At 42.7% G+C, this 27,789-nt stretch overlaps 1 protein-coding gene across 2 annotated transcripts; it reads left to right on the top strand.

Moving 5' to 3' along the window:
* On the top strand, positions 1 to 27,789 carry Rtca (RNA 3'-terminal phosphate cyclase). Of its 2 annotated transcripts, XR_013310046.1 has the most exons (13): positions 1 to 216; positions 599 to 699; positions 765 to 908; positions 3,861 to 3,984; positions 6,763 to 6,821; positions 9,505 to 9,646; positions 10,136 to 10,263; positions 12,921 to 12,979; positions 15,336 to 15,430; positions 18,660 to 18,764; positions 22,675 to 23,199; positions 23,518 to 24,121; positions 27,437 to 27,789. XR_013310046.1 is itself a non-coding variant. In XM_077644725.1 (12 exons), exons 1-11 carry the CDS (start codon positions 160 to 162, stop codon positions 22,759 to 22,761), a joined length of 1,101 nt encoding a protein of 366 aa, XP_077500851.1. In that variant the 5' UTR covers positions 1 to 159; the 3' UTR covers positions 22,762 to 22,800; positions 27,620 to 27,789. The 2 variants fall into 2 exon arrangements, 1 of the variants encoding a protein (XP_077500851.1); XM_077644725.1 differs by lacking the exon at positions 23,518 to 24,121 and having other exon boundaries at positions 22,675 to 22,800; positions 27,620 to 27,789.

Below are 27,789 nucleotides of genomic sequence, written 5' to 3'. Positions count from 1 at the left end.
ACATCCAATCGTAGCCGCCCGGCGTCGGCACGAAAGCTGTGTGCCGCTAACTGCGTGTAGAACGAACGTCGAGCGCATTCAATAGAGCAAGTGTAGGGAAACAGTTTTGTGACAAGTATTTATATTTTCCAACAAACTTCAATCCTCTTGCTTACAAAGATGTCGGGCGACGCCAAAGAAGGTGTTTTCACTATTGACGGGAGCGTCATGGAAGGCGTGAGTACGGGGCTGCTCTCGCGTACCGAAAATATCCTAAAAATGCAGACCTTTTGCTTCTTTTCACTTATATGCTAGGCCGGGGTGTAACGTCACCTGTAGTTCGTTTGCTTCTTGTCTTTTCTTCCCGTACGTTATGCACTTCAGAATTTTAATTACCTCGTTTGGTTCATTTTAATTCGCGATAATTGTACTGCATCAAATGACTCTACCATTGGTTTGAGAAAGCGCTGATGAAGCTAAAACTATTTGACTGCCATGTCAGCGCGCTTACGTTTTTTTCGAACATGTTAGGGAACTGGCTTACGGACGAGGATAAAACGAATTACGTTGTTAGGCATTATTTACTTGTTTAACTCTTTTGACGTCTTCGTTTCTCAAGGGAGGGCAGATACTGCGGATGGCCATAGCATTCAGCGCCCTATTTCGGAAACCTATACGGGTGACCAATATCCGTGCTGGAAGGAGTAACCCGGGCCTGAGGTAACGACACGAACGCCTGTTATATGTTCACCAGAAATTTAAACCTAAATTTTTCATTACCCCAGGCCTCAACATTTGACAGGCATCACTCTGGTGAGAGACATCTGCGGCGGGCGCCTGGAGAATGCCCACATCGGTTCCACAGAAATCACGTTGTATCCGGGCCCCATCAGGGGTGGCGAATATTCTGCTGATACTGGGACAGCTGGGTAAGAACGGTGTAAGATCCTTCAATTGGTTCCATCTCTTAACAAGAACACCCGGTGGCCATGCGAAGTGCTGCTATTTTTAATTGCAGAATGCTGTAAGTGTTTGTCAGGGCTTCCCACTTTGTAAAGTGATGCACATTAGCCAATCCCTAACTCGCCTGTAATGGTATCAGTATAGCATTTAATACCAACCAAAACGCTGCTAAAACTTGCTTGCAAGATGTTGAGTTCCTGCATAGAGTTTTTGGCCTTTTCTTAAGCAGTTTTTGTCATGATGTATTCGCAAGTCTCAAAACATGAGCCAAAATAAAAAGCAAGGTAAAGCAACATGTCCATAATTCTAAGATGTGCCAGGGATTCTTTGTACTTCACCTTGTGTTACTGCCGAAGCAGTTAATCGGTAAATTCTGATTTTTTTAAAATGGGATAAAATGGGATGGCCCACACTTGCAGCTTGCCACGTTTTTGTGATGGAGAGATAGATTCAGCATTAGCATTAAGTCCTGTGTACTTCTATGTTTTCTGGGAATGTTTTTATTCTGTGTTCTTAACTTGGTGACATTGACAAGTATGGGTTAAATAGTTCATAATTAATTTAAGGCTGTGGTGTGCTTTATTTACATATTTGAAGGTTATCAGTGAGCAGCAAGTAATAATGTAGAAGTGCTATTATGTGTGCCCAAGTTTTTGTGACTTGAAATGATGTTTCTTGCGTGCTGACATCTGCAGTAAGAGTGCACCCATATCTGTACTAAATCTTCAGGCACCTATGTTGTATGTGGACATTTTCTTACTGTTACACATTACATTTAAAGCAACATAATGCATTCCAGCAAACATATACTAGGTGGAGTAGCAGGTGGTGGGTATATTTTTGGGAGTCTCTCTGGAAGGGGGAACGTGGAAACCTTTGTTGTAGAGCTATGAGGAAATTGTATTACAATTGTGTTTAGAAATTCAGGACAGGATTTGGGACAAGCTTTGTCGGCTCTGTATAAGCACTTATTTTTTAATCTTTAGTCACATTTATTTAAGAATAACAACATGGTGTGGTAGCATATGTGGTCGTCTTGTTGATTGATTTTTTTTTTTTGTAAAGCATATTTGCAATTAGAAGCAGGTTGGGATAGGATAAATTTTAGACTGGTTTCCTTGAAACTGGTTTGCATTGGGAGATTTGGCAGACAAGTTCTAGCTGGAAATATGCGCTGCTGTATGTCTAATGGATGCCACTGTTACTATAGTCGGATACAACTTAAGTCTGCAGTGAAGCTCCGCCCTTATTCACCATGCAGAGAATCCCTCCACGACAAAAAATTAGTGTGCTGCTTATATATTTTTCGTTACTTAAACAAGAAGCTTACCACAAGAAAAAAAATTATGAGCTCTACAATTTTGATACGGGAATCGTTTGATATAGCCAAACATTAAAAAGCTGATTTCATTCACTGTTGCGATTGGCCAGCGGAGTAATACAGGACGCAGCGGACGGCGGCCCAGTGTTACGAACCGCTGTTTTTTTAAGTTTTATCCTACCACAGCACCATTCTTGGACATATGCTCAGTTATGGCGTCCCTCATACAGGTGACAAGAAAAGTATCTGGAACACGGAAGTCATAGAAAAGGCTGAATTTGCTTGCTGCCTGGAGGCGTGGTCTGACATTGTTGCAATGTGCAGGTTGTGCAAGGAATTGTAGAGGGCCCCTTTGAGCTCCTGGCAGCGTGCATAGATTGCTAAGTAATAATCTTTAGGGTTTCTGCATGGAAAAAAACTTGCATGACCATCTATATAATTTTCTTTTAGTTGCAGATGTCTGGTGCAGTTTGTTTGGCTGTATGCCAAAGCGGTCCGAAGCAGTACATATGGCATTCTGTGTGCTCTAGTCTAAATCTTTATATGTGCATGTACTATATAAACCAACCACAACCTGTAAGCTTGCCTATCAGACATTCGTTCGCCCACAGCTCGAATACACATCACCCGTATAGTCCCCCTATCAGGCTTATCTAATAAATTCCCTTGAGATAGTTCAGAATCGTGCAGCACGTTTTATTTCAAGAAATTACGACCGTCACTCGAGCGTATCAAACATTAAATCATCACTCTCTCTTTCTACATTGAAATCACGGAGAATAATCACACTAATCTGCTTATTTCACAAGGTGGTCTCTAATGCCAGTCATTCAACACTGCCTCTTGTACAACCTCACCGCACATCACGTCATTTAAACAACCATTTAAGCTTCCAGTGCATTTCTGGTAAAACCGCAGCATATAATTCATCCGCATTGCCGCAAGCTATCATCCACTGGAATGGTCTTTCGGAACACATTGTCAACGTTCGTGATACTGTTTGTTTTAGAGCTGAAGTGACCACTATTTTTCTAGTTACTAACATGTCATTAACTATTGTACAAAGAAGTTCTTGTGTTTCAGTGCTCTGCACTAACAGTCAATAAGCTACTCGTTCGAAGTAACCATCATATTTTTTAGTAACTAACACGTGAATAACTATTGTATAAAGATGTTCTTGCATTGTAGTGATGATCTTGCGTTGCTGCCGAAGTAACCGCCATATTCTGTAGTCACTAACTATTGTATAAAGATGTTCTTGCGTTGTAGTGATTGGTACTAACAGTCAACCAGCATTGTATAGCCATGTTACGCATGCTCCTTACCTTGCCGCTATATTTGTAATCTCCCCTTCATGCAATGCTCCGAAGCTTGGAGCCTGTGAAGTGACTTGATTAAAAAGTAAACTCATGTAAGGGCTGCACATTTTCAAAAAAATTGGGTGTGAATTTGGAGTTTGCAGTTCATACAGAAATTAAAAAAAAAGGAATGTAGGACCATATTTTTTCCTCGGTTATCTAGTTCAAAACGGGGTGCAGTCCATACACGGGGGTAGCCTTAATACGAGATTATACTGTTTTTTTTTTGTTTTTTTCAGGAGCGTTGTGCTGCTTCTTCAGGCTGCCCTGCCATGCTTACTGTTTGCTGACAGACCTTCAGTTCTGCGTCTTAAAGGCGGGACAAATGCAGAGATGGCTCCTCAGATTGACTACACACTATCGGTAATTTCTCGGGAAGTCCACCTCTGATGTTTTGCAGTGTGCATGGCCTTGATCACCTATACTCTATTTCATTCATAGCAGGCGGCACTGCAGAGGCTGCGGAGTAGTGCATCCGCGAAACCACATTACTCTTCCTTGTATGATCCATTCTTCTTGAAGCCTAGGTGAAATTTTGGACGAAAACAAAAAGTGGTATGAAACGAAGTGGTAGCACTGAAAATCATGGCCGAAGCTTTGAGGTGCTCAGTGTTCGGGCCCTCTAGCTATAATTTTCACCAGGTGTGGAATACTTTTGAGGTGTGGATGGAGTAAGAGCGATTCTCCCTACCAGCCGCGTGTCATACCACCACATGTCATTCTTGCTTCTTGTAGTCTTGGTGAGTTGCAGGATGAAAATGTGGCAGAAGGTAGAATGAAGTGCTGGAGGTTACAAGTCATGGTAGTTGAGATTTGTCACAACGAAATATGCTTGTGTTCACCTTGCTTGTATGTCAAACTACTTAGCCCTACTTAGCCTGCGCAACCAAGCACTCTAGCTTTAGCAGCATTGACTGCTTTGTATGAAACAGTGTATAGTAACAGGTGCTTTTTATGCTTCAGTTACTCCTTGCTATTGCTTGTCAAGAGTGTTACTACGTGTTTGATGTGTTCTCTTGATGTGAGATCACATGATAGATATGAAAATGGCTTGAGCTGAAAACCCAGCCAAGAGACGTACAGTCTGCTGGGGGTGTGCCAAAAGTTACGTTTATTATGCGACAGCGTTAAGCTCATGTTCAGTGGGGAAGCAGCCATATTTGTTGGCGTGTTGAGAACATCCCAATCGGTCAAGAGGGTTGTGACTGCACAAAATCTGTGAAATGAAAATGATTAAAACCTGAGTTAAATTGTGATTATGAGGTCTTAGCATGGCTCAGATGTCATTATGGTATGTAAGATTGTAAAGTAAGGTATTACTTTGAAAATAAAATTGGAATAATTACTTGCAAATCAAATCCGTCATCCTTGGGTTGCAAGTCGGACAAGCTACCTCTAGGCCATTGAGGCACATTTGTTCGACTTGGTTGAAGGGAGACCTTGTGTGTCTTGTGGTCTAGTATGCCTACGGATGTATGCTAATGGGTATGTGTAATTAGAGATCGGCACTAATTATGAAAGGTGCAAATAACCATTAACGCTGTCGGATGGTAGGCTTAATTTTTTCTATTCATTTGATGAGGAGTGGCTGTAGTTACTTCACAGAAAACTGTTGTGCATACAGGAACCTAATGCTGCTGCTCCAAATGAAAGACTGTTCTCTTTTCGGTAAACTGAGTACACTATGCTAAAAACTGTTAAAACCTTTGAAAGCTTTAGTTCATGCCAGTTAGTGTAGCCTGCAAAAGGGTATTCAATATGAACATGACAGGTTCTTGCACAGCCAATCAGGGGTTGCCATTGAACTGCTGTGTTGATCTGAAGTGACAAGGAAGTGCCCAGGTGGTGCATGAGCACATGAAGGATAAGATGATGATTGCAGCCATGAGGTTTCATTAAAAGTACACACATGACATGCTGAAGTAATCTCTGCCATTTCTGTGGGGGCAACATTCTTTTGTAGATTTTTTGTTTTAGTTAGTAGTCTAACTGCATGTTTAAAATGGAGCTGGGATCTTTGTAAACAAGAAACTTTTTGCAGATGCTCTTCAAGCTTTGATTGCTGCTCTTACCTTTCATCTGGTTTGGTTTGGTTTATGGGGTTTAATGTCCCAAGGCGACTCAGGCTATGAGAGATGCCATAGTGAAGGGCTCCGGAAATTTCGACCACGTGGGGTTCTTTAATGTGCACTGACATCGCACAGTACACGGGCCTCTAGAATTTCACCTCCATCGAAATTCGACCGCCGCGGCTGGGATCGAAGCCGCGTCTTACCTTTCATCTGTAGATATTCTTCAACTGAATATATTTTGCTTCCATTTATTAATTTCATTCTGGTGGGCCCATAAAAAATGAATGGCTTCATATGGAACTCCCTGAATTCATGAATTTGTTGCTTTGATAATTACTGGAACTTCTGCACCTTGTACATTGTACCTTTCACCAATTAAAATAAACTATGCCCGTACAACTTCCTTGTGGGGCACCTGAAATCCAAAATAAGATTGTTATAAATGAATGGCAAACAATTTGGAGGGAACACTTAAGCTCAGTTTTAAGGCTGTGACGCGGTAGCGTAAATGGGTTACTGCCTATGTAGATAGAACTGGTCATTTTCTATTTTACATTCATACATTCCTGTGAGTCCTCATGCCACACCTGGCGCAGTGATGTCGCGGTTAAGCGACGCACCACTGCCCTGCGACGGCAGTTGCTGCCACCAGTGGGGCTTGCGCTACCCAGGTTGCTGTCCCTGTGCAACCTTTCGCGACCAATCATTAATTTAATTGCCACCTGCCACGGTGGGCAATTTGTTCACAATCTGTTGGGCAGGTTGTGGTTATGGCACAAGGTCAAATGACCTTGATGGCCCACCTGTACCTAGGTTGCTTCTCTGGGGATTTTTTTTCGTGGATTTTTTTTTCACGGCCAGGGACAACGGCAGCGGCTTTTCTGTGATTCAGACTCCTTAATGTTGTTGCTTTAAAGCTACATTATTGATTGCGCTCAAAAGAGGGCTATTTTTTGGTCATTTAGGGCTTGCCATTAAAGTTCGCTCCTCATGCGTGCCATGCTTGTGCAGGTTGACCTTTCCTTGATGTAATTACACAACTGACTGTGCTGCCTGGCATGTCACGCAGGTGTTCCTGCCCATAGCAAGGAAATTTGGAGCATCCTGTGACATCAAAGTCCTCAGGAGGCAAGTTTGAGAACACTTGTGTAACTTGTCAGCATGTATATGTTTTAATGATTTACTGCTTTTTGTCTATGCTCATGTGAATTTCAACAGTTGAAGGGCACTTAGTTCTCAAGAGAAGCCCTACCCTTTTTATAATTTTTTTTGCATATGTATGCCATGCTCGTTTTGCCGCTAACACCTACTGTATAGCCCAACAACAGATCATACAATATCTGTAATCATTATAGGGACTCTGAGAACAAACTGAAGTTGGCCTGTATCTATAGGTTACCACATTCTAAAGACAAAGAGGCCACTGTCACTGAAAACTGAGCTTTTATTAGGTAGAAACAACAAAAATTGATATGTAGGTATTGCTTCCATTGGCCATTTCCACAAGCAGACTACAGTTATATATAAAAAAAATTATATGTAACTCTCTGACAGCAGGCTACACCATCATTCACTTCCAAACAGTGATCATGGGGTCATTTTCATTCTTGATATCAGATGAGTTTGAATTGAATAGCAGGAAGAAATAATCTTAGGGGCCACAGATGCTCTGCCTTAAGGGCATGACGCAACAGTGTTAATGGGCCCATATAGGAGGAATTGGTCAATCTCTACTTTGCATTCATAGAGCATGGGCAGTCCCCATACCACTCCTGGTACGGATGTAACCCCGTCCAGGCAGGTGGCTGCTTCAAACGCAGCCACCAGTGGGGCTTATGAGACCCAGGTTTCTCCTCCTGAGCAGTCTCTTCTGTCCAATGATTAATTTCACTGCAATCTGCTACGGTGAACAGTTTGCTCACAGTCCAGTGGGCAGGTTTTGTTATCATGAGGTCACATGACCCTGGTGGCGGGGGGGGGGGGGGGGCAACTGATTCCCAGGGGATTTTTTTACTCACACTGCTGCCACTGGGTCTTCCGCTGAACGGGACCCTTAACGCTGTTGTATTGTAACGTTCGAAGATTAAATACGAATTTCTGAGCATTAAATGTCTTTTTTTGCTGTCAAGTAAACAGCATATTAACAAAGCGCCAAAGAGTTGAATTTTACTGAAAACAAAAATTGTATAGAGTCGTCCCCAGTGGCCACAAGGAGCCAAGAATCAAACTTCACTAAAAAAAATTGTATGGAGTTTTCTTCAGCGTGCCTTTAGAGCATTTGTAGTACATGCCAAGTGCAATGCCTTTATCTGGGGACCTGCAGGCCATAGTGCCTCTAAGGGGCCAACATGCTTCAGTGCTTTCAGAAGCATGAATGCATCGTCATTTTAGTGAATTATTAAATGCTTACAGGAGACTGTTGTGCAGAATTGGTGGGGACAGAAATTCTGCACATTGTGTGCAGTGCCGTTTTGCCGCAAGTTTTAATGCCACCATGGGTGTATGTCATCTTTTAACTTTTTGCTTTTTTTCTCTCTTTATTATTCCGTTCCTGAAATATTTCCCTCTTTTCTTGCTTTATCTTCCTTTTCTCCTCTCCTCCTCAATGAGGGAAGTGACGACGATAGCTTTACTGCATTTCCTAGCAATCGAAGTGAATGGGGATGTTGGACACCACTTAGCTTGAAAAAGAGTTCTCATACAGCTAGTATGCTCTAAAGCTGTGCAATAGTCCTTTTCTGATTTTGGATGCTCTAGTCACATACATGGAGGGGGTTTTACCCATATACATTTTTTTTTATAGTCATCATCATTGTTCACAGACACTCTTGATCAGGCGATCTATTTATGACACTTTTGGCCAGTCCATCATGTATATTGTATTTGCTCAGGTAATAAGCGCACCCCTCTCTTTTGGTGTACAGTCTGCTGATCATAGTATTGAATGCTAGCAGGAGTGCTTATCGGAGTGCCGAAAGTACACAATACAGTAAAGTGCTCTGTAGTATGTCAGGACATATATACTTGATCCTGTGGGATGAATAGCTAATAAGAATGTTTTGCACAGAACTCAAGAACCAATGAAACCACACCTGGTCTCTAAGGGTTCTCTGTTCGATCTGCCATGCTAAAGATTTAGCAACTCTTTGCAGCTCAGCTATTATGGGCCGCTACAAAAATTATATGTGCGGCTTTACGATAAATATATGCACAGTGTTGTCGAGCATGGAACCATGCTGAAAAATCTATATTGTTAGAATGCGGGTCATACCAGGTGTTTTATTTCATCAACCTTGTTTTAGTTCCATTTTTACTACTATTTTAAATTTTTTCTGAATTTTACTCCATGTAATGAACGCACTGCCAAATTTTGAGGTCTGTTTTGTTTTAAAAGCATATTTATTATTTAAAACTAAAACTTAGAACTTAAAACTCGAAGAAGAAATCTGAGATTAAAATTTTTACACAATATTTTCTATTCCAAGACTGGTATAGACAGAACGAAATATTTGAAGCCGCCTTTCTATGTCTCAAAGCGAAGGGACCACAATTTAAAGCTCTATGAATTTCCTTTTAAAGGTGACATACTCCGATATTAGTTTTTTCTGCATACAGTTCGCGAATGGAATGCCTTGCCGGGACATATTGTTAATGTTGTACCAAATGAATCCTTTTTTCCTGCGTTAAATGCATGATTTCTTGTTTTGTGAATGTGCAAGTGCCCCCGTGCTGTAATGCCGAAAGGCGATGCAGGTACCAAATAAATAAATAAAACAAGTAAATGTGGTAACAGGCTGTGATGTGGGTGCAGGGGCTACTACCCCAAGGGAGGTGGCCTGGTCGAAGTTCACACGGAGCCTGCAGGCAGCCTTAGGCCGATCAGCCTCACAGAGCCAGGCCATGTGGTCGAAGTCAGGGGCAGGTCCTTTGTAGCCGGTGTCCTACCTGTCAGGGTGCGTGTCCTATCACGACTTGTTTTTCACTCATGCTTGGCGAGCTTGATTCTTAATTGGATGAATTCGAGCTGTTTTCCGAGCTGTCGACTCTTTGGGGAGAAGAAACAGTTATGGAGTCGTGCAACATGCATCTGTGCCCATAGCTGCAATGTAAATGCAGAACTAGGTCAGAGTGGCAGCTTTTGAAGGGTAAAGTGAGTTGTTGAAAGCAAGAAAGGGAATGTGTCTTACTGCCTTTCTTTAGATGGTACAGCAAAACGGATAAGCGATAAAAAAATGGGACCACTAAGATCGATAGCATTATTGCTCATGTGATAGAGAAAGTGCTGTGCATTCAATGGAATCCCTAAGTGTGGAAGAAGTTATTGCTTTTCTATGTAACCACTTAGGTGTGCTGAGACGGATGCTGATAATTGCTTGCCCCGGTATGCTTTAAGTTTGCCTGCCGAGCTCATCATTGCCTTCACTTCCCTTGCTGTTGATCAGGTGGCTGAAATGATGGCCAACACTGCGACTGCCGTCCTCAAGGAGCAGCTGCCATCGACGGTCACTGTGTCCGTGGAGCGCGTCAAGGAGCCCGAGGCGAAAGCATTCGGCACCGGAAGCGGTATTGTGTCAGTGTGCTCCCCTCTCCACTTGTCTCAATTTCGATGCCCTGTCAGAGAGCCCAGAAGGACATTTTATTGTGATATTGAAATCTGTTGAGTAAAGACAAGCATCAGGCTGTAACGTCGTGGAGATGTGGTGGCGCTGGCGTCAGCAGTGACTTTCGCTGCATAGGCAAGAGGCTAAACTGTCCGCATTCTGTGTGCCACACTTGCGTTTTTTTTAACGCAATTCGTGATGTGCCGGCAAATTGTGGTGCGATTGGTTGAGCCGTAAGGCAGAAAAAATGAAGCGTTGAAGTTTCCACGGGTTTATGGCTGTCAGATGGGAGCGATAGCAATGAGCAGCGGCTGTGGAGCGGAACAGGTTCGGTGACGGCTCGGCTTCATGGCTAGCATTGCATTTCTGCATTGAAATCTGATCAGTTACTTTGTGTCTCTTAATGTGCATGGTTTCTGTTCAAATGCGGGGCGAACAGCGCAAGAATCAACACCTGCAACTCATTTGCGTTCTGTTGTCCTCTCAGCATGAGAAGTTTAGACGCGATATTTTGTGTGCATATCACTGTAAGTTGACTGCAGGGAGCCCTTCTCAAATGCCGATCACCGAGACTATGTGCCGGCCCTCTCTTTGTGCAAAAAAGACAAAAAAGCGGCTGCTAGTCTGCTTCAACGTTCATAACAAGTTGCTAAACGTGACGTTTGAAGCAGCACTAGACGGGTGGCGCATAGTTATTTCTCTATTTTCACTTTTGCGAGCTTCAACAAATGTGCCTTTTCAACACCGGTGCTAGGAAGCGATTAAACGTCACTAGGATCTATCCAAACCTGTAATGTTATTTTCCAGATTGGCTGAATTTTCCCATTGCAGGTCAATCAGAACCTGACGAAAACAGAAAATACCACAAAAAAAAAAACACTGTGATCAAGCAGAAGGTGGTCATTTGAATGCAAATTAAAAAAAAAACAATGACTTCAAATATTCAGCTCGGCAAGGCGAACTTATTCGTTTGAAGCTCGAGAAAAATGTAATGTATGTGCTTGTGCAGTCCCCCCCAAATCCAAGGACGCAAATAGAGTGCATTCATGTGGACATTACCTGTGGAGCGAGACCTTGACCCCTGCCACAACTGTCAATTTTATCAAGAAGAATAAACTATCTAAGCACGCTGTGTGGTCGACAAAGTTCCGAAGAACAGAGAGATCGCATTTGCCTTATTCAAAGTGACTTTATGACTTAAGTATCAAGTAATTTTCCACATTCTCTGGAATGAAGTGGCTTGAAGAAAATGGGAAGCACAGCACAATGTTCGTCACACAAAAGATCTGCTTCGCGTCGTGCATTGCATCTTGCTACTTCTTGTACTACCAATAAGGTATGCTGTATTTGCCCATTTGTTGAGAACTGTAGAACACCAGTTTCTGTCTATACTTCGTGCTTTCTTGGTTTCATTTTATCAGTCAACATAGTCACCTACAGTAGCCGCACTGTTACTTGCTGCCATCTATGAGCAGTGAAGGAAGTTGTTGCAGTGCCCCGACTGGCAATTCAATTTGACAAACAGGTTGAGAAACTGCAGAGGTACTCTCCAGCTTCAACAAAATGCTTCCAACCACAAGCAGCATGCACACTATGAAATATTTGCATAAACGAGTTAGTTTCAAAGGTAGCGTCGCTTGGTACAGTGTAGGCATGAGTCATTTTTGCCTACTCCACGCGTTGCTGCCGACTTCAATGCTACCTCTGTTTACAGTGCCACCGTTCCAAACATTAAAAGCGTCATGTTTACAAACATGATGCTTGTCTATAGGAGCACACTTTCTCATCCCCTCTGTACTGAAATGTTTCTGTGTGATCTGCACTATAGAATTATTGGTATATGGAGGCTGCATGACATGAAAACCTGGATACTTTCCATATCCTTTCCATATAGTATGATGTATAGGTTGATCTGCGGTGAGCACGGTTTTCAGAGCACCCGTGTGTTTGACATGGCCGCGCACCAAGGCACTTGCAGAAGCACGTGGAAGGGGTGCTTCGCGTTGCGTGCGAGTTCATTTTTATGCGGGGCTGGGACGGATGCACTGGCACTTTGAAGAGCTCGGCCATACACTCAGGTGTTCACCGTAAGAGTACATATCATTGTTGCGAGGCCTAGCAGCTCATCTATAAGTACTGCAAGCTTGTAAAGTATAGCTTCTGTCCAGTCTGGTGTCCGAAAACACCACCTGACAGACCTTTGGCAGATACTGATCAAACTAACAAACATGGGTTTGGAATTCATTCTGGATGATGAGGTGACAAAGAAAAACAGTGAAGGCAGCAGTGAGCGTTATAACCTGGGTACATTATGAAAGGGAAGAACACATTTCTAGAGCATTAGAAAATTGGTTTCAGTTTTTGCCGAAAATGTTGCTTGCATCTTTTAATAACGCCACCTGTGCACCCCTGATGTGAGAGGGTTCTAGATCAGCAATGCATAAAAAAAGCATAAAAGTGGTGAGAAAGCATTGGATATCGTTTTAAGGATATGTAAATTGTATGCTTGAGTGTGTAGTCATTTGTTAGTGTGTAGCATGAGAGGGGCCACAGTTGCCTGAAATGAGCAGATATTGCTTGTTGTCACGAAGTGCTATGACAAATAAACTTTCTTTTTCACCTACAGTTTGCTCGCCAAGTCTTCAACGGGGCTGATACGTGCTGCAAGTGCATTGGGAAAACGAAGTGAGTGGGAATTTTTGCCAGCTATGTATTTACTGAGTAGAACAGAAGATTTAGAAAAACTGTCGACTATCGGGACAGGGAAGCCAATGGCCTTTACTGCTTCGAAAGCATTATGGTAAAGCTTCGGATTTCTAATAGAACAGTGTGCTGGAAACAGATGTGTGTGGTTGCACGTGCGTCCACTCAGCAATATCTCAAATGTTAAAAATTTGTAAAAGTGGAGAAAGGTAAACTATTATGTAAACATATAAACATTCTAATATAAATATTCTTTCGATATACTGTGGAAGTGTTATACAGTTCTACTGCTCTTCATAATAAGTAGTATCCTGAGTGTCAGGAAAGTCTTGACTTAAATTCTAATATAATTGCCTGGTGAAGTGGCAGAGCATTCAGGTTTAGATTTTTAATTTTATTCATGAAACAGTCATTCAGCCAAATGAATATGAGTAACCCTTCATAGTGGCTCAGTGGCTACATGGCATTTGTCTATTGATCCCTATATATCGGGATCTACTAATCCCAGCCGTGGCAGCTGCATTTTAGTGGAGCTGAAATGTAAAAATAGAAACTCCTGTGCTGTGAGGTGTTAGCGCACATTAAAAAACCCCAAGCAGTCCAAATTAATCCGGAGCCCTCTGCTGCAGCATGTGTCATTCGGCATGTTAAACATTAATTACCATACCAAATGGGTATTAGTACTACAGTGAAGTGGTGTGAACAACAATAGTGATAAAGAGACATTGAGCCCCGGTGTGGTGTTACTCTTGACTTGTCTTGAAAGGGTGTGATATGTGCGCATTTCACTGCTAACGGAGCTTTCTTAGTTTTAGCAGAAATTTTGTAAGTGTCAAGTACTAATGACGTGACATAATTGACATCACACTTAATGCTTCGAGATGAATACCGTTTGCATGAAATAGAAATTTTCTCATTTACTTAAAGGAATATTTGCCAAAATATGCAGCTTTCCATCCTGTACGAATGGCAAGGTAAAGGTGAGGGGTAGGCAGAGCATCTCAACAGCTTTGAAAAGACAAAATTCATAAGAATTTTGTTTAAAGTTCATGTGATAAGAGTATGTATCATATATGAAGCTTGTAGTTACATATAGTAGGTTATGCTGTCTGCTTCTCTTAGTAACGTTCAAAATTATTAGTGTAACAGATTTTTGGAAATAAATTTCAAGTTCTTCCCACTTTGGTAACAAATCTGCAGCTGCCAATAGTTCATTGAAGAACATTCAGTCAACATTCAAGTTGCTATAGGGGCTGTTTTTTGTCCCCGTTTCAAATCACTCTAAGATTGCACCTCATACTGCATGAATCTGGGCTGCATAAATTCTTGAAAGTGGCAAAAACTTTTTATGAGAGCATCTTCATTAACATTCCTTAAGTTACAGCTGCCTTCAGGTTGCTTCTTATATAATTGTGCCTATAATAGTGTAATAGTGTTTAGTGTAGGGGTGTAAGCCCTATTACTGGACTTTTTTAAAGGAGAAACGCCATCTTCATTCTTAGTAAAAAATCGTGTTTTGCCTCTCCCTGGCTGTGGTAATGTTTGTTCCACAGCAAAAGATACATTTATCACAGAAAAAATGGATTTAAATTTGGCCTTTTTTTTTGTTTTCTGCCTCTGAATTAAACTCATGACATTAAGATAAAAAAAAGACCATGTTCAATGCTTGTAAGCGAATAGCAGCATAGCCTTGCCCCAGAGATCCACTGACAAAAAAAAAGCATTCGTGTAGCTGCAGTTTACATGAAAAAATGGCTGGGGGGGGGGGGCAAGACCTGTATTCTGATTTTTTTTTTAACCTTTTCTAGCCTATAACAGCTCTGTTCTCAGTGAATGTAGTTGCTTTGTCATAAGAGCGGGATAACCTATTGGCAGAGGCCAACTTCCGTCTGTCCTCATCCTCCCTGACACATCAGGCATAGCTAACCAAAGCGACATGCTTTTTTTACATATGCTGCTTGGGGATATTTAGTAATGCAGAAACTTGGGCTAGTTGGATATTGTTTGAACTCATATTTTCTAGCGCTTAGTGAACACAAGGGACAAGCAAGAACACAAATACACAGGACGTACGCTAGTTGAAAGAAAGGGCCCATTGTACTAGAAATGATAGCGTACGTCCTGTGTATTTGTGTTCTTGCTTGTCCCTTGTGTTCACTAAGCGCTAGAAAATATGAGTGCTTGGGGATGAAGTAGTACTCACTGAAAGGTATTATAATTTAGCAGTCAATGTTTATCGGTGCTTTTCAGCCAAAACTATGAATCGTAGGCCCAGTTATGGGTAACAGATGCACATCAGCTGGCGGCATGTTCTGATGGTCATTCGTTCCCTGTGCAGATGTGATGGCAGAGGATGTCGGAGCAGCAGCAGCCCGAGAGCTTCTGCAGGAACTGGAGCACAACGCTTGTGTTGACAAGCACCTCCAAGATCAGGTGTGCTACATGTTGCAGCTACATAGCAGGAAACATATGTTCGAGGGAGGGCAATAGACTTTAATTGGAGATTTGATTTTCATGAAATAATGCTACGCTGTGCTGATGCCGCGAACTAGTCTAAAAATGATCAGCATGTTCAGGACCACACCATTTGCTCCTTCAAGAGTGCGTCACTGGCACATTCAGTCATTGTTACAGTCTTTCTATTAAAGGTTTTAAATGAACTTTTCCACACAAACGAGATATAACAGCCGCTAAGTGTTGTGCGGGTTTTCTGGTGCCAGCAATGCAGGGAGCGTGGAAACCAAGTTTTCCCGCTGTATTGGAACACTTGCAGGACCATGACAGTGCAGTTATCATGCACTGAGCCTGTATTTCTAAAAGGATGATTTTACTGCACTAGAAAGGATTACTTGTTACCAAACATCGCTGAGAACACATGGCTAACATACACATTTCAAGTGCGATGACTTTTGTGCAGACTTTCTCTGTAATGATAGGTCTTATTATGACATCAGTGTATGGTGATGTGCTGTTTTGTGGTCCACGTAAAGGGGGATGGGGTAATATTATTTAATTCAAATTCCATTCCTTTCTGATTTTTTTTTTTTTTCACTTTGTTGTTGCCCCCAAGCTGTTGTTTTGACTAGAAGCAGTCGAAGTGGACAGCACATCTAACATTTTTTGTATATATTGCTACGAAGACGACTAAGTTGGCAGCGGCATGGTACATGGCAGCAATGGTAGAGATATGATTTGATGCCCGCTGGCCTAGCGCGAGCGCTCCGTACCACGCCACTGCCAACTTCGTCGTCTTCGTAACAATATCGTTTGCAAAACTTGCTCAGTTGATGGTGAGCACTTCGTCCTGACCTATCTTCTTATATATGTCTGTCTTGTGGTGCTACAACACTATGCACCCTTACCAACTGGCCCAAACTTTCACTGTTACAGGCTGTCATGTAGGCGGATGATAACAATCGAATAGAGTTGAATGAACAGTGTTGTCGTAGCAGCCTTACATTTTTACATGCCTGGCATCGACTGTTAGCACACTGAGAGCACGAGGCACGGTTATTTGCTCTGTGAAAATAGTGGGCAAAAAAGGCGACTTCACTGTTCTTGATTTCTACCAGTATTAGCGATTTTTCACGACCTAGAAAGGGCACCTCAAGTTAACCAACATCTGAGGTCAGCTTAGGTAGAAACGAGCTTGTTTTATAATTTATAGATAAATTCGCACTTATTTATCAATAGTGGCAGCCTCTTGCTAGTCGAACAGCCTTGACAGATTCTCCTCTTTGACCGGGACCTCTTACCTGGAAATCGCAGGGTGTGGATGGTGAATGGGAAATAACCATAGCTTAATTAAATTAGCTTTGGCATCGTGATAATCGCTCGAGACCATTGGCTGGAGGGCCTCTTTCGAGGGGAATTTTCCGCTTTGTTCTGAGCTGCATCCGACTATAGTAAGCTTTTCTTTCTTCATTTCTGCACAATCACCATGACAGTTGCTGGCCCATGCTTGCCTGTAGTTTTAAAACGCAGAAAGCTGCGCTTCTAATTTTGTTATCTGTGCATTGTACACGCGTGGACCATCTACCACCCCACTTTGGCACCGGCCACTTTCAAATGCTAGACTGCAATTCCTTTGCACTCCCAATAAGTTAAAGACTGGCTCACATGAGGTTGCCACCATCAACAAACAAAAGCAAGTTTATTCGGAAATTTTAAAACAAGCACGATTCTACCCTGGCTTCCCAGAGAAGGAGTCCTTCATAACGTCGCCATACTGGATCGCTTGTAGTATTTCCTCTAGGTCGTGAAAATCGCCGGTACATTACCGTCTTGGTCATTGTCAACATTTGGGTACTGTATCGGTACTGTTAGCGGAGTCGCTTGGGATTAAAATTAAAATGGACCTTTTTCTAATAGTGCACTCATCCATCTGGTGTCCACCAGGCAAAACAAGCTTGCCGGTATAGTCTGGCTGGGATTCCTTGTATCTTTTCTGCGAAAATTACTTTTAAATGACAGAGTGGGCTTGCATTAGGGCACTAGTTAAAAGCAGTGCTGGCTTCGTCTAACCAGAGTAGATAGGCATAACCCATCTCTGAACACACCTGTCACGTACCCATCTCAATACCCATCTCAAGGACTTGGGCAGACCAGACTATGTCTTCTCGCTTGAGGCCTGTGCTTGACGAAACCATGTGTGCATATCTGTGGGCCAAAAATATGCTTGCACTGTACCTAATTACTGTCTCGTGGTTTGTCATGTTGTTTGTTGAACAAATGCTAGTCATTGGAAAAATTGGCAGTGGCTTAGCTCGGCTATGCCAGGATATACGTAGTGAGAGGTATGTTTCCCTGGCTGAGCTTGTCTTTTGGAAACTTGAATGGTGTGATCAGTCAAACGATGGGCCTTCACGTCCTCTTCTGTTGGTTCCCGTTGACTGGTGCCTTCCATAGGCTCCATCTCGGTGGCTATGCGGCACCTATTACGCTTGGCAGCCTAGCATCTCCGTTTGGCAACGCGTTCCTCTCTCTGTTCGGGCGTCTCCACTGCTCTCTCGCCTTCTTACGCTCGTTCTCTCTTTGTTGAGTAGCCAACTGCCAGGCGACAACCTCAGGATCGGAAAAGTTAATCTTCTCTTGTCTATACCGCCATTTAGCAGTGGCTGGACTCTCCTTCTCTGCATCCATGTCAAACGTTCTTATAAGCAATGCTGCGCATGCAATGCGCGTTTCGGGTGATAGAGCGGCGTGCGGCGAGGCGGCCACAAACGCGGCGCAGCTGTGGGGTCTCTCTGGTCACTATGGTATCGGCGCATGTACATAACTGCTCATCCGCGTGACGTCATGCTCGGCTCTGACGGTGGAGCGGGCGCGCGGCTGCGACGATAAAAAAGCGCACGCCACACCTTGCTCCTCTCCGGTTGCCATGGTAACGGCACATGCACACAACTGGCCTCTCCCTTGTACTGCGAAATGCTCGACTGGTAGCCCAGTGTAGCTCTCGCTACAAAACAAGTGCACTGAATTGTCCCCAGTCTTCGTGAGGCAAAAACACTGATGTGAAGACCACTGGAAAAAGGTCCACTGCTGCTTTCAATGCCTTCGCTTTGTTCTGAATATGCAAGATTTCCTTTGATATATGTTGCACAACATGTGAAATAAATTGCAATGCATCCTTTCTCTTGCATTGCTCTGTTCATCATTGCAGTTGGTTGTATTCATGGCACTTGCAAATGGAGCATCTAAAGTCCTATGTGGGCCGATCACATTGCATACTGAGACTGCGATATACGTTGCACATCAGCTAACACAGGTAAGCCGGTTCTCCTTGGGTGTCACTGCATGGTATTGCAATTGAGCGCAACTTTATTAGTCGCTTAAGTTTTCCCAAGCAGGTTATCCTGCTAGAAAAGTTTACCGGAAAATACTTTTTACCCATTGTGGACCACTTAGGATGGATACTGAAGGATGAAAATCACAGTTAAATAGTTTAGGAATGCATAGTACTATAGCTTTTGAGTCGTGGTACTGGGTTAAACGATGCCAAAAGTGTCGGGTGCGATGAGAAAGCCATACACAACGTGCTGTTTTATACCCCTGTCACACGGCATTCCTCGAAGGCCTTTCCAGCAAAGGCGCCTTTTTTCACCAAAGGAGCGAAAGCTTAAAGGAGCAGCGACGCAGCTACGTGGTGCAGCTCAAAGGTGAAACAGTCGTTCAGGCTTAGCACCCACTGCTGTGCTCGCGGCGGCTGAAGTGAGTGTTTTAAAATTGAACTGGGGTATTCTGTTCATTCGTTGAGCTCAGACAATTTTTTTTTGTTCATTGTAATTGCTTCCATAAAAGTACTGCAACAGCTTCTCTCAGCAGCAGGCTTTGTGTAATGCCTTGGCCGCCATGGGCACTCGGTGTTGCTGCAACACTTGCACTGTCTTGAAATCTGGGCATAAAATATAAACACCCGTACAAAAAGCAAAGCCAGACACAACTTTCGTATTTAAAAAAAATGTTTTCAAACATTGTTGGCTGTATCTCTTTTTATTGCTTTTATTTCCTGACGTTGGAGTGCACTGCGATCGCAGGTTCTCGAAGCCCGCGCCTTTGGGCTCCAAAGGTCTCTGACGAGCGCCTTCATCTCCAAGGCCCTTAGCGGCAAAGGCGCAACATTTGTGCTGTGTAGCTGCACTCCTTATGCCTTTGGATTTAGGGACCTGATTCTCAAAGGCCTTTGCGGTGCCCCTGTGACAGCGGTATTACATCAAAATCGTGAAGCCCCTGTGACCCTAGTTTACATTCTCATGAGTGTTTAGTATACGGAGCTTTGAAGTTCTGAGGGTAGCACAGGAATGTGCTTGCCATGCTGTCTGCTAGCCACCGCTGCTAGATTATACTCGTCACTTTAACATTTAATAGCATTTGATTTGAATGAGTTAGCATCGAATGTCATTGTCTGGCTGCCACATGGCATTATTCTTTGTCGTTAGGATCGAATGACATTCTCATTCTCATTCAAAATGAGTGCTTATTCTGCACCCCTGGAAAGCAGGGAAAAACATCACGTAGTGATAATGTGCACACCATCAAAGAAAGAAATTGCTATTTCAAGCATTTCGCAGCACTCATGTTAAGCTTTAGCTAAAAGCTATCTGTAGTGCAGGCTGTCCAAGAGAGTTGTTACCATCTCTCTTGGGGCCACTTCATGCGCCATCTTACTCATACATGCTTGCAGTTATCAAATTTGTGTTTGGCCAGTCTTGTCCTGACTTGCAAAGGATATGCACTGAAGTAGCGATGTAAAACCTTGAGCGAAACTGAATTAAAACTCGTGAGTTTCTATAAAAATGGCCTTGCAATATTTAACTACGTCATGTTACATCTTCAGTCGCTTTGCACATGCACTATTTTAGCTCTTTCTGTCAAGCTTGTCCTCTGATTGCCTTTGCCATGACTTGAGCGACATGATTTTTTTTCCGTGTAATGCCAAAAAAGGGCAGATGATTTTCAATATTGAATTTCATCTGCTTCAGAAAACTTTAAATTTTCCGGTGCGACAGAGATTTGGCTGGTGGCAGTAAAACTAGACCAAAACTTGTCACAAGACCAGTCTGGGGCAGGGAAGTAGGGACGTTCTTGAGTTCATCCGTATGAAAATTTGAAGAAGCCGTTTAGCTTTTCTTTGTCACCAGATGGTTGCACTCAGGTTGATGTTAAATGTAGTTACAGTAAAACCTCATTAATTCAATCTGTTAATGAGCAAATTTGAATGATTTACACGGTTGGCGTGACGCCAGCCAACGTCAGAGGTTTGTTAATTCAGACATAGCTTGGGTCGTAAGGCAGCCTATTGAGGTACGACCAGCACAGGAGGTGATCGCCCGAATATCACTCGCAAAGCCTGAATTGCATGGTACAATAGACAGTTTTAGCTGTGTGTACGCAACGGCTTAGCGTACGCAAGGAGTTTGCGGGGACGGTAGTGCGCATGCGCAGAACGCAAGCGCAAGTCCTGCGTCTTGCGTGCGTACGCTAGCCAGCGGACTTTGTGTTGCGGCGCTTGCTTGGCTTGCGTACGCTAACTTTGACAAGATGGCGGCGCCCTGCTCGCCCGCTTCGGAATAAATACATGTCACCGCTGGATTCTCCGACCCAATAGCTCGCTCAAATGGTAGCGGTTCGCTTTTATTTCGCCTACTCGTGCCCACACGTAGCGGTATAAGCGATAACTAGCCCCTGTTTTTCAGATAATTTGGTGATTTTCAAGCTCATAGGCCTAACTATATGCAATGTGTTTTCCTCGTAGCAACGACACCTGGCGAAGCAGTTTTCTGGCTTTTAGCCAGTTCTTACATTTTCTTCGGTTTGCATAGTTTTTCTTCTTGGAACAAAAAAAAGGCTCACAATGCACTCACACTAGTTATCAGTAATCAAGGATGAAATTTTCTTCAACCAAGCGTTGATGTGGTTTGACGTCTTATCACTAGATGGCGCTAGGTGCGCCTGAAGGACGCTTCGGCTCGGCCAGCTAAAACTATACTTCGGAGCGGACAGTGTACCGCACGCAGCGCCGTAGCGCTTTGCGTACGCAAGCACTTGCGTACGCACAGCTAAAACTGTCTAATACTGCCTGCGCACCATCAAGGTGGCCGCGGAGGCCTTTGCTATTCTGATGCAGTTCTGCTTCGGCATTCCTGACATTGTGCTCGGAGCAAAGCATTTAACGGAACTACGAAAAATCCCTGTAGCCGCGCTGTTTTCATCTGAGCAGCCGACAACCGTAGCCTAGGTTTTCTTCAAATAGATTTGTTTTGATGCAACGGTTTTCCGCTTTGTCGGGGGCCCCATACAATAATTCAGGCTTTGGATGATTCAGCCTAGTCCCTTGAAGTCTGAATTAACGGTGTTTTGCTGTAGGTTTCTTTCATTATGGTAGGAATGTAGGGGCACTGAATGTCGGAATATTATTCTACCCTTGCCACTGTTTTGTTTTTTTCTTAGTAGTGTGCCACACTGCTCATCTGAAAGTTTTGTTATGACATGTGCAGTCCATCATGAACCGGCAAGGTATTTTTTTGTCAAAGCACTGGCCGCAGTTACAAAAACTGGGGATGTGGCTTGCATATCTTGCCCTCAAAAGAATTGGCTGATAGAGTTGAATTCAACTGGTTATATTTGGTTTCGATATAAGAATGATGAGTGCTTCATGCATGCCTAAGAATGGAGAATGTAGTTGTGTATGTACCACTCTGGTCAAAAGCTCCCTCAGCACCTAGTGGTGCTGAATATTAGGTGATCCTTAATTTTACACCACTAGCTGTCTAAAACTCGTTGCCTGATTGCACAACATGTTTTTTAGCAATGCCTGCATAACAGAAAGAAAGGAAGTCTGGTTGCTTCCTGAATGCGCCACAATGTACTAGTACTGTGACAAGCAGCCCTGAGCCATATAATTTTGTGGGACATGTATATAAAAGCCCATTTTCAATGCAAATGAAAACGGTCGTGCTGTGTTTTATAGCTTTGAACATCTGTAATTAATCTTGACCCATGATTTTTTTCTGTGTTGTTGGGTTTCGTCTTATCTATTGTGCCATGGATGTGACCGTGCCATGGATGTGACCGTGCCATTTTGTTTGCATTTCTCAGCTGCTTATTTCGTTGTTGTGTGGGCATAATGGGTACATGAATGCTGCTATCATTGCGTCCTTTTCCCTCTGTCCTTGCAGGCCAAATTTACAACAACCCCACAAGACGGCAGCAGTGTGCTCCTGGAGTGTGTCGGAGCTGGCACCCACATACCAAAACCGCAATGATCACTCGCAGTGCAGTCAGTGCCATCTGGGAACCACTGCGTAAGAGTGATATTGATGTGCACTGCTAGTATTAGAAAAGAAATTGCAGTTTGCCTTTTCCAGATGCTCGAGCTTATAGCATTAATGGATTAGCCTGCTAATTTTTGGGATTATCAGTGGTAAGGGAACATAGCATGCTAAGTGATTGGGTTATCAGTGGTAAGGGAACATAACATGCTAAGTGATTGGGTTATCAGTGGTAAGGGAACATAGCATGCTAAGTGATTGGGTTATCAGTGGTAAGAGAACATAGCATGCTAAGTGATTGGGTTATCAGTGGTAAGGGAACATAGCATGCTAAGTGATTGGGTTATCAGTGGTAAGGGAACATAGCATGCTAAGTGATTGGGTTATCAGTGGTAAGGGAACATAGCATGCTAAGTGATTGGGTTATCAGTGGTAAGGGAACATAGCATGCTGAGGGATTGGGTTATCAGTGGTAAGAGAACATAGCATGCTAAGTGATTGGGTTATCAGTGGTAAGGGAACATAGCATGCTAAGTGATTGGGTTATCAGTGGTAAGGGAACATAGCATGCTAAGTGATTGGGTTATCAGTAGTAAGGGAACATAGCATGCTAAGTGATTGGGTTATCAGTAGTAAGGGAACATAGCATGCTAAGTGATTGGGTTATCAGTGGTAAGGGAACATAGCATGCTAAGTGATTGGGTTATCAGTGGTAAGGGAACATAGCATGCTAAGTGATTGGGTTATCAGTGGTAAGGGAACATAGCATGCTAAGTGATTCGGTTATCAGTGGTAAGGCACTGAACAAGAGATAAAGGTATTCTTGTGGAAATCAAAAGAAAACGGACAAGGTCAGGGCATGTAATGAACTGGTGGTGTGCTGAGCGACAGGTAGGCAACTGGATAGCTTACACTCATTGTTGAAATACAGCTTCACAAAACTGCTGTTCAGCTTCTCAGTGGAAGCACTTTTTTGCTGACTTTTCATTTTCCGCATCACATTGCGCCTGCTGAAGTTCACTGAAGTGAACGTTCTCTGTAACCGCGCTAAGTTTTCCTTTCAGGCAAAAATGTGATGTCTGGTACCTTACAGGCCTGCGTAGTGAAGCTGAGTAGTTTAATTGGCTAGTCATAGTGAACAGTTTGCCACCATTAAAGACGGGCCATATGGCACAAATCTACGACTGCACAAATCCTGGATTTTATGTGCCGTAATACTCGTTTCATGGTATTCTACAGTAATATTATTCATGAGAAAAACATCTCATGTGACGACAAACTTAATGTTGCTTTGACTGAAGAAAGGTGAAAAAATTTCTCTGCAGGCTAACCCAAATGGAAATGTTGAAAATTTGTTGAGTAAATATTTTAGCTTTGTGAAGTGGAGAACTACCAGTACTACGTATAAGATTGATGCGTGTAGCACTGCCTTCTCTTTGATGACATAAGTGGTGACCAGTGCTGCACTTCTTTTAAGGCCCCTCTCAGCAACCACTTCACTAATGGTTGTGCTGCTGCTAGTTATTATCCTCACTTTTGTCAAGATGGTTGGCTCATGAATGGAGTCCCTACATTTGCATGCAGTCATTTTCTTCTACCTGTCTTGTTACAAAGACAGGGCAGTGCCTAAAAGTGAGAAAATATGGTACTCAGCTTGGAGGGGACAGTGCAAGTTTTTGGCATTCATACAGTGTGGTGTGAGGCACATTTAGTGCTCGCGCCTTGTTCGACTAAGCTCTGTGTCACATGTATTCAGAATTGCAGACTAACTAGCCTGATACAGGCACCTGTTCCTCATCTGTAAGTCTGTGCCAGTCACGACTTTTTCAGAATGCATGAGGCTACTTATGCACCCTTCATTGTGCTTAGTGCTTTGACGGCATTGATGTCCTGCACTGGATGGTTTGAGGAGTAAGGTATTTCATTTAAGGCTGATCGTTCGGGGAAAACATGATGAGTGCACAAACATTGTACAAAGTGACACACAAGATCTGTGCTTCTTGATCTTTTCATACTGCAGTAAAATCCTCCTGTAGTTAAGTTGCTGAGACCGGCAAAAATCTTTACTATATTAGTACCTTTGCTATACTGGTTGTCAGTGATGGCACGGCTGTAGGGATGTGGTTAGTTACTGTGTTAGATACAGAAGCACCTGCCTGTTTTAATTATCCCATTATGTAGTAATGATTTATTTTCGGTTATCACATTTTCGGTTTTGTAAAGTCTTGCGGAATAACTCTAGCATGATTTTCTGCACTGGCTTGGCCTACCCTCTGCTGGCACATTGCCGTTAAGGGGCCAGTCTAATGACTTCTGTCTTCTTTTTTTTTTATGCTCCAGTCAGTAGCTGCATAACCAAATTAGCGAACACCAGGCCATGGCTCTGAGGAACATCGCAAAACAGTTTAAAGCCCAATTTTTCACATGGTAGAAGGTGTCTTTAATTGCTGACATTGGGGCCATGATGTATGGTTAGTATAGTAACTGTATGGACACGACTGCTGCACTGCCTATGTGGCATGCAGCGGCAGTGGTGAGTGTAACATTAACCAAGATGCATGGTGTTTTAAGTCTTCAGTTGAAGGTACTAAGGTGGTTTTAAAACAACTACTATCAGTAAAATAATACTGCTGACATCTTCCACAGATATCAGCAACCACTTTTGCCAACAGCACCACTGCCAGCATAGTGGGAGACTGCCTTTCTGAAACCAATAGAAGAGATGATAGAAGACATGGTTAAACTGTGCAAGAAGTTGTGAATACTTGCAAGAAAAAAAAATTAATTCATCTGAAGTTTCTCCTAGCAAGAATTAAAAATGACGCTATGCATTCCAGTAAAACTTGGTGCTGGAGTAGTTGGCGACTCATTTTTTGAAAGTTCTTTTTTGTTGTGTAGTCCTTTTGCCCAGTGGTCTTTATTGTAGCGCTACCTTTACTTTCAGAAAACGCTAAGTATTGTACTTAGTCCTATTCATGAAATGTAGTATATAGACTCCAGACGATGTTTCCAAGTGGTTGGAGAGAAGTTTTAACACATGATGGAAATGTACAGCGCAAATAAAGACGTGGACACAAGGAAGACAGATGGAACACACGACACAATGAAGACACATGGAACACACCAGCGCTCGTGTCTTCCTTGTGTCCTCGTCTTTATTTGCGCTGTACATTTCCATCATGAATCACCAACATGCCCAGACTGCCACCTTAGTTTTAACACAGCATGGTGCAACCATCTTCTCTGGCCTGACTTTATTTGGCAATAAAATGTAAATTCCTGCCAGAACCGCGAGTTCTGACTTAAGTTACCATCAAAGGGAAAGATTTGTGTGCATCAAAATGTTTATATTCATCTCCAGCTGTAGACTGTCCCTTTAAAAAAAGTCTGAAGGCACTGCATATCACTTGCCCTGAGAACTGCACTGGTAGTGCCCAGATTGCAACAAGTTAAGCCTTGTTTGGTGGTTTGTGTTTAGGGCAGTGTCAACGCTCTGCGGTCTGGCATCATACCTGGAACCAAAATGGCATCCACTCAAAATAAAATAAATATAAAGAGGGCAGTGAATGAATGACAATTACTAGTGATATTACGAGGGCTGCTAATGAACTGCCATGGTGATTCTGTTCTAACAAAATTGTTCAGGGAAGCGTGTTGTCAAAACAGTGAAAGCTCGTTAGTTCGAACCTCACTGATTTAAAGTTCTAAACTTTTATGGACTGACCTGAATGCAACTGAGCTCCGTGTATAAAGAAACACTCCTCTGGGAAAACTTCGAGACTTTGTGGGAGGTTAATGAAGGTAATGTTAACGAGTCTGAGTTTGCAAGAGCTAAGTGCTTAATGGTACATTGAGTACAAATTGAAGTTTGCCTTTATTGATAAGATACCCCGTGCTAATTGCAAAGAGGCCACTCTCACCAAAAACGGAGATTTTATAAGCTAGAAAAAAACAACTAAATACATGTGTCGCCCTCACCAGCCGATTTCTAGTGTACAATGTGTGTGTTGACAGCAATTTTTGGGCACGGATTTCAGAGGCTATGCTGCTTTGCTGTTCACTTCAAAACTATGGCAACTCGTTCTTTTTAGTAAGGACGTCATAAATGTGAACTTACTGATGGGAAGATTGTTAATTTAATTTTCTCGGCAATAAATGCATCTTTTGCTTCCTAAAAAACATTAACACAGCCAGAAAGAGCTAGATAACCAATTTTTACTGAGAGCAATAATTGCATGAAGTTGTCCTCAGTGTCTGTTTAATTAAGTGCATTATGTATACGTGTCCATAGCATAATAGTTAATGACCACACTGTGTGAAGTTTGCAAGAAGTGTGACAATGACGGTCATTTGGAGGAAGGGGAAATGCGTGGCCATTGTCACTGCGAGGGATTAAAACACTGCAGTGTCCCAAAATTATTCGGTTCAGAGGAAGACGGAGGCTTGTGAAAACACTGGGAACTCAATTAACAAAGGTTGCACTTGAAGAGGATTATTCGATGGTTGTAGATTTTCTTTGATTAAAATTGTTTGCGAATGACCCATTTTATCTCATAACCATATGTGATTATCTTCATCACTTTCATTAACTTGAATATAATTTATTTCAAGTACCGTGAAGTGCGAATTGTTGGGTGTGTAAATTGAAGATGCACGCTAACTTTATCAGCCATAGTAAAATCGTAGCTTTATTAAACGGTGTCTTTAGTATGGAAGAAAATGTATGAGGGTCTTTTGGAGGCGTTTTGGGACCACTGCTTCACTTTGCAACATCCATATTACAGTTATACGTGTTTTTTGAGCGGGATTGTGCAGTATTTTGCACATGAGCGTTTTTTTTTTCTTTTCTCAGGTTGTTCAACACTGAAATTCTCTCCACTATCAATGCAAAATAACCTGGAAGTGCTTCTGGAGAACAAAAGCCAGCTTATATTGTCTGAACGGCCACAAAATGTTGTTTTTGAGCAGTCTTACATTGTGTGAGGAGCACTTCTTGGTCAATAAATTATTTTGCAGCTAACA

This window comes from Amblyomma americanum, chromosome 11 (genome assembly GCF_052857255.1).
Source record: "Amblyomma americanum isolate KBUSLIRL-KWMA chromosome 11, ASM5285725v1, whole genome shotgun sequence".
In the NCBI taxonomy this organism is placed as follows: Eukaryota; Metazoa; Arthropoda; class Arachnida; order Ixodida; family Ixodidae; genus Amblyomma; species Amblyomma americanum.
This window is presented reverse-complemented; position numbering and strand designations above follow the sequence as displayed.